Source organism: Temnothorax americanus, unplaced genomic scaffold (genome assembly GCF_048541705.1).
Source record: "Temnothorax americanus isolate GAGA-0224 unplaced genomic scaffold, ASM4854170v1 Scaffold33, whole genome shotgun sequence".
In the NCBI taxonomy this organism is placed as follows: domain Eukaryota; kingdom Metazoa; phylum Arthropoda; class Insecta; order Hymenoptera; family Formicidae; genus Temnothorax; species Temnothorax americanus.
In genome coordinates, this window is record NW_027509475.1 from 2,248,788 (window position 1) to 2,254,799 (window position 6,012).

The 6,012-nt window shown below is 40.1% G+C and overlaps 2 protein-coding genes across 2 annotated transcripts; both read left to right on the plus strand.

Moving 5' to 3' along the window:
* Positions 1 to 4,295, plus strand: Top3beta (DNA topoisomerase 3-beta). The gene is made up of 14 exons (XM_077413455.1): positions 1 to 437; positions 518 to 660; positions 740 to 934; positions 1,064 to 1,231; positions 1,318 to 1,446; positions 1,591 to 1,709; positions 1,786 to 1,986; positions 2,082 to 2,286; positions 2,398 to 2,580; positions 2,685 to 2,894; positions 2,983 to 3,200; positions 3,376 to 3,600; positions 3,663 to 3,924; positions 4,022 to 4,295. Exons 1-14 carry the CDS (start codon positions 347 to 349, stop codon positions 4,226 to 4,228), a joined length of 2,556 nt encoding a protein of 851 aa, XP_077269581.1. The 5' UTR covers positions 1 to 346; the 3' UTR covers positions 4,229 to 4,295.
* A 291-nt stretch (positions 4,296 to 4,586) lies between these two features.
* On the plus strand, positions 4,587 to 5,828 carry Aimp3 (aaRS-interacting multifunctional protein 3). The gene is made up of 4 exons (XM_077413522.1): positions 4,587 to 4,916; positions 5,122 to 5,337; positions 5,447 to 5,542; positions 5,624 to 5,828. The coding sequence occupies exons 1-4, from the start codon at positions 4,830 to 4,832 to the stop codon at positions 5,753 to 5,755; spliced, it is 531 nt and encodes a 176-aa protein (XP_077269648.1). The 5' UTR covers positions 4,587 to 4,829; the 3' UTR covers positions 5,756 to 5,828.
* Positions 5,829 to 6,012: the final 184 nt, after the last annotated feature.

The following is a 6,012-nucleotide window of genomic DNA, read 5'->3' on the forward strand; positions in this document are numbered from 1 at the left end:
CCGCTGCTCCTTTTTCACTGCCCATGAAATTTCACCTTCATGCGTGAAATTGAAAGTAGCCCGAAGTAGCCCGCGATATCGCATGGCTTCGTTTCTGTGATTGGTCAATTTCCCACGACTCGCATTGTAGACCCAGCGCAGAACAGACGAACAGACTTTACAGACTATAGACTCTGCCGACTGCCGAGTGTCAAGGGTCGAGGGTCGAGTGTCGAGTGTCCTGGCGGCCGTTGCTGGCCGTGTCGAGCCCGTCCGAGTATTGGGAAGCGGTGCCACATAACCCACGTGACGGAAGAAGAAGTCCGTTGTAATTTCTAATGCCATATGAAGAAAATATCGCGTCAAAATGAAAACCGCATTGATGGTAGCTGAAAAACCTTCTCTGGCAGCATCCCTGGCCAATATATTGAGTAATGGACGATGTAGTACCAGAAAAGGTGCGTTGATAACTCTTGACGTGCTCCCTTCTCTCTTCCCCTTCTCTATAATAATAAATTTTTTCTACGAATGTCTCTAGGACTGAACGGCTCTTGTTCCGTTCACGAATGGGTAGGTCAATTTAGATCCGAGACCGTAAACTTTAAAATGACCTCTGTATGCGGACACGTTACGACATTGGACTTTATTGGAAAATACAACAACTGGGACAAAGTAGATCCGGTAAGATTAAATTATATTGCAGTTTTGTTTTTTGTTAAGTACAGAATAACTGAATTTTTTGTTCATCTATATATCTCAGGCTGAATTGTTCTCCTGTTCAACCGAGAAAAAGGAAGCGGTACCGAAACTGAAAATACCATACTTTTTGGCCAAAGAAGGAGCGCCGTGCGATTATTTAGTGTTATGGCTGGATTGCGACAAGGAAGGTGAAAATATTTGCTTTGAAGTTATAAATGCGGTGCAGCAAGGAATGCACGGAAAATTACATATAAATGTAAGTTGCTTGTACACCGACATACTTGTGGATATTGAAGCTATTGATTCTTTTTGTTTTTCTACGACGGATCGCTGATTATGATTTAAATATGTTTTTATCGAACAGCTTTCTTTCTCTCTCCGATAGGATATATGGCGGGCACGATTCTCTGCCATTACGGAGAAAGATATAAAATCTGCTTTGGCTAATCTGACAAAGCCCAATGAAAATGAAGCCAAAAGCGTTGACGCGCGTCAGGAGTTAGATTTACGAATAGGCTGTGCATTTACGAGATATCAAACTAAATTTTTTCAAGTACGGCGCTACTGTCTTTGCATCGCATATTCGCGTTATGAAAAATTTAAATATTGGGATATACGAATAAGTTGTTATACTTTCAGGGTAAATATGGAGATTTAGATGTATCTCTCATTTCTTATGGTCCGTGCCAAACGCCAACGTTAGGTTTCTGTGTACAGAGACACGACGAAATTCAAACCTTTAAGCCAGATCCATATTGGGTACTGCAAGTATGTATCTATGTAATTGTGTTTTATCTCGAAATGTTTATATATATATATTATATATAACATTTTGATTTGAGATTCTCCATTCTTCTTTTTTATTTGCGATTGTCTCTATAACGATATTTTTTTTATTATTATTATTTTTAGGTAACCGTCAAGTCTTCCGATGGTCAAGATATTGTATTAAGTTGGAATCGTGTACGTTCTTTTGACAAAGAAGTTGCAACCATGTTTTTAAGCCACGTTAAAGAACACGATCGAGCAACGTGAGTTGTGTCTTGCATATTTAAGAATCTTGGCACGTTGAAAAGATTACAGCATTTAAAGTAAATTTTTGTATAGCGTAGTGAGTGTGCAAAGCGCAGAAAAATCCAAATCGCGACCTATAGCATTAAATACGGTAGAATTGATGCGAGTTGCAAGTTCTGGATTGGGAATGGGTCCACAACACGCTATGCAAATTGCGGAAAGACTCTATATTCAAGGATACATAAGTTATCCTCGAACGGAGACAACGTCGTATTCTGAAAATGTTGATCTGCTGTAAGATTATTTCAGATAAACGGTTACACACGTACGATGCCCGCGTCACGCGGCACTCGATATATTTGTGGTTCAATCATTTTACTTTATTCAAGTTCAACGCTGAAGCAACAGCAGAGTAGCCCAGAATGGGGCGAGGAAGTTCGCAAAATAATAGCGGCTGGAATCAATAGGCCAAAGAAAGGTCACGATGCGGGTGATCATCCGCCTATAACACCCATGAAACACGCAACCAGAAATGAACTCGATGGTGATTCATGGAGATTGTACGATTATATAACGCGACATTTTATCGCTACGGTATGTTTAATATTGAGATATTTGTAAAACTTTAAAGCAAATCTTTACTTGTATCGTAATACCTATATATAATATGTACATATATTTTCCCCTTTCTATTTTGAATCGTAGCTGGCGCGGGATTGCAAGTACTTGAGTACCACGGTAAAGTTCGAGATAGGCATGGAAATATTTACGGCTACTGGTCACAGCCTGTTGAGTCCTGGCTACACGAGTATTCTTACTTGGCAAGCACTCGGCGGTAGTGATACCCTGCCGAAATTTACATCCGACGAGAAAGTAAATATACAAGAGGTAACGTTGTATTTATTTACTATCTCGATTTCTTTGGCCATATCTTAAAAAAGAGAATTACGCAACGACCGCGTCGCGCGGAACGTCTCGTTTCCTTATTACAGGCAAAATTAGTCGAATGTTACACACAGCCACCGGATTATTTAACAGAGGCAGAATTAATATCTCTGATGGAAAAACACGGCATTGGGACAGACGCTTCGATCCCTGTGCACATAAATAATATCTGCATTAGAAATTACGTTACCGTCGCAGCAGGCAGAAAATTAATACCTACTTCTCTCGGTATCGTTTTGGTCCATGGATACCAGAAGGTATCTTTGGTTTTGATCGGTTTGGTCAACGTATAATAATATACGGTGTCTTTTACAAAATACTAAATATGTATCCCCTTTTTATTAGATAGATCCCGAATTAGTTTTACCCACAATGAGATCCGCAGTGGAAGAACAATTAAACCTAATAGCATTAGGTCGAGCTGATTTTCACGCGGTATTACAACATACCGTAGAAATTTTCAAACAAAAATTCCATTATTTTGTACAAAGTATAGAAGCTATGGATCAGTTGTTCGAAGTTTCGTTTTCGCCGCTATCGGCATCGGGCAAAGCACACTCTAGGTATACGAATAGTCTCCTACTGGCAGTGCATACCGGTTGTGTTGATCTTTTGCCAACTTTTTATATTTTATTATACATATGCGTATATAACTTTTATATAACGAACGCTCTACATATTTACTCGCTCTTTTTTCGATTTCTCATCATGTATTATATATATGTATATGCGTTACAGATGTGGAAAATGTCGCCGATATATGAAATACATACAAACAAAGCCATCTAGAATGCATTGCGCGCATTGTAACGAAACTTACAATTTACCACAAAATGGAAACATACGAATATACAAAGAATTAAAGTGTCCATTGGACGACTTTGAATTACTTTCGTGGTCGACCGGTACACGAGGAAAAAGTTATACATTTTGTCCATATTGTTATAACAATCCACCGTTCAGGTATGTCGAGAGAGAGAGAGAGAGAGAGAGAGAGAACTCTAAATATTCTTTCTCAAATTTAGGGACATGAAAAAAGGAATGAGCGGTTGCAATTCATGCACGCATCCGACATGCCCGCACGGCATGAATTCAAATGGCTTATCCAGCTGTTTGGAATGCGATCTAGGTATACTTGTACTGGATCCTTCGGCCGCACCCAAGTGGAAATTGGGATGTAATCGTTGCGACGTTATTATCCATCTATTTGAGAACGCGCATAAAGTGACAGTCGATACAGATACGTGTGATTGTGGCGCACAATTAGTGACCGTCGAATACAAACAGGTAAGCAGAGACAATCTGCGCCGGGGCCGCGGCCGGTAACGATCGTCGCCGATCGAACGTGCAACCGCGTTCGTTCACACATCTCGTTTGATTTCAGGATAAAAGTAAACTCCCCAACGAAGCGACCGAAATGTCCGGCTGTGTGTTTTGTACTCCAGCTTTCGCCGCGTTAGTGGAAAAGCATCGCGCGGTAGCTTCGAAACCAGTCGTCACGCGTGGTCGAGGTCACGCCAAGAGTCGTAACCGAGGCAAACCTAAACCGCCAAAGGACAAAATGGCACAACTGGCAGCATATTTCGTATAATAAATAATTTAGGATTGCGTACACCGTATAAAGCCATATACGCGTTATACAGTCGTTCTTTTTATATCGTCCTCGATCATTAACAGCATTAATATAGCGTTGCGTGGCGCACAGAAGCGATAGCGGTAAAGATGACGAAACGATTAACCATTGTCAGCGTTTCCATTAAATAATGGACCGTATACTTGTATCGTATCAATTACAATCAACGCGTTTCGTAGACCATTGCGTTTTATTAAACAAACTTTACAAGTTCCGACGAAAATCCTTATCCTACGTCACGAATGGAACAATTAAAAATTCTCGGTACGATATTTCAGTGACAATCGTGAGAGTACGGAACGCGGTTTGACCCTCGATAGTCTCGATGCTCTGGATTCCGTGCGGTCCGAGATCCGTCAAAAAGTGAAAAAGCGATAAATACAATGTTGGAAATATCGAACGAGTCAGTCGTGATGCTCGTTGAAAGAAGAGGGCGTTAGGCGTCGGCCGTCGGCGCACGGTGGGATTGTCCAGGATTGTCTTCCACACCGGTCCACACTCCACACTTGACACGATCGCGTTTCCAGTTCCCGAATATTGCGTTTACATTCTCCCCGCTATGGGTTTGCGTAATATCGATTGTGTAGAAAGAATAGCGCGATATCTCGATGTTTCTCCAGGAAAGCTGCAAGTTTCCGATAAAAACGTAAGCTATTAATTTGACGTCGATCGTCACAATGGAGATGACGATTGACGGGATTTGTTCCGTGTGTGTAAACGTTGAACGACGAGAACATTCCCTCGGCCCTCGCTAAATGTCGCCGAATCGAATCAACATTCGATGACGACGGAACATAATGGACAATTGTGATTAAATTAGCGTCGCCGTATATCGCAAATGATTGTTTCAGGTAGTATTCGGTCCAGAATACGAAAAGAATTTGCCGCCCACTCAAGGCTTCGGCACTATTGTGCAAGCGCTCGTAAGGAGTTCAAAATGCTCCGATATACTTGGCGTTGTTGACGATGAGAAAGAAGCACAAGCATTGATACATCAGTGGTTAGAGTATATTGTAATCTGTGTCAATCATGCGGCGGTTCCTGTCAATGCCAAAAGAATATTAAATGTAGGTATATTAGTATATATATATATATATATAAAGTACGTATTACGTATTCCCTACGTGGAAATGGAAAACGTAATATCGATAAAACACAATGTCTTTTGATTATTAGGAATTGAATGCGGTATTAAAAGATGTACCATATATAACTGGTACAAAGAAGACTGTCGCGGACATTGCGTTGTATTACGTTCTACATTCTATAATGGTAATAGCACTACCACTAATAGCCCCAATAGGGCATTCTCATTCGCAATTCTCATATTTCCCTGCCCTTGCTTCGTTACAGAAAGAATTGAACTATCAGCAGAAGGCACAATATATTCATGTATCGAGATGGTTCGACAATATCCAACAAGAAGAGAAGTTGAGACGAGAACTGGATTTAATATCTTTTAATTTATTACATCTATTTCTGTAAAATCGAGGTGTAATGTTTTGAATATATTTTTTAGTATCTGTGCGATACAGCGACTAAATTGATTTAATTATTACTTAATCTAGTGGTTATATCGTTATTAAAATTATGTATACGTCAATTATTGGTACCCCGCGATTTAGCAAACAATGCTTAACTTTTCTTTTTGTTTATATATGTATATGAATAATAGATTTTTAGGATTCTTCTAAAAATGGCCTTACCGGCAACCAATAAATTACCGTCGGTATCGGTGTAGA

Excerpts from the sequence above, each read along its gene's own strand:
- Top3beta (XM_077413455.1), top strand. The coding sequence starts at position 347 with ATGAAAACCGCATTGATGGTAGCTGAAAAACCTTCTCTGGCAGCATCC. Across the intron at positions 1,987-2,081 it reads TCTGAAAATGTTGATCTGCT|TTCAACGCTGAAGCAACAGC; the intron begins GTAAGATTATTT and ends ACTTTATTCAAG. Across the intron at positions 3,201-3,375 it reads TCGGGCAAAGCACACTCTAG|ATGTGGAAAATGTCGCCGAT; the intron begins GTATACGAATAG and ends TATGCGTTACAG.
- Aimp3 (XM_077413522.1), top strand. The coding sequence starts at position 4,830 with ATGGGTTTGCGTAATATCGATTGTGTAGAAAGAATAGCGCGATATCTC. Across the intron at positions 4,917-5,121 it reads TGCAAGTTTCCGATAAAAAC|GTAGTATTCGGTCCAGAATA; the intron begins GTAAGCTATTAA and ends TGATTGTTTCAG. Across the intron at positions 5,543-5,623 it reads ACGTTCTACATTCTATAATG|AAAGAATTGAACTATCAGCA; the intron begins GTAATAGCACTA and ends GCTTCGTTACAG.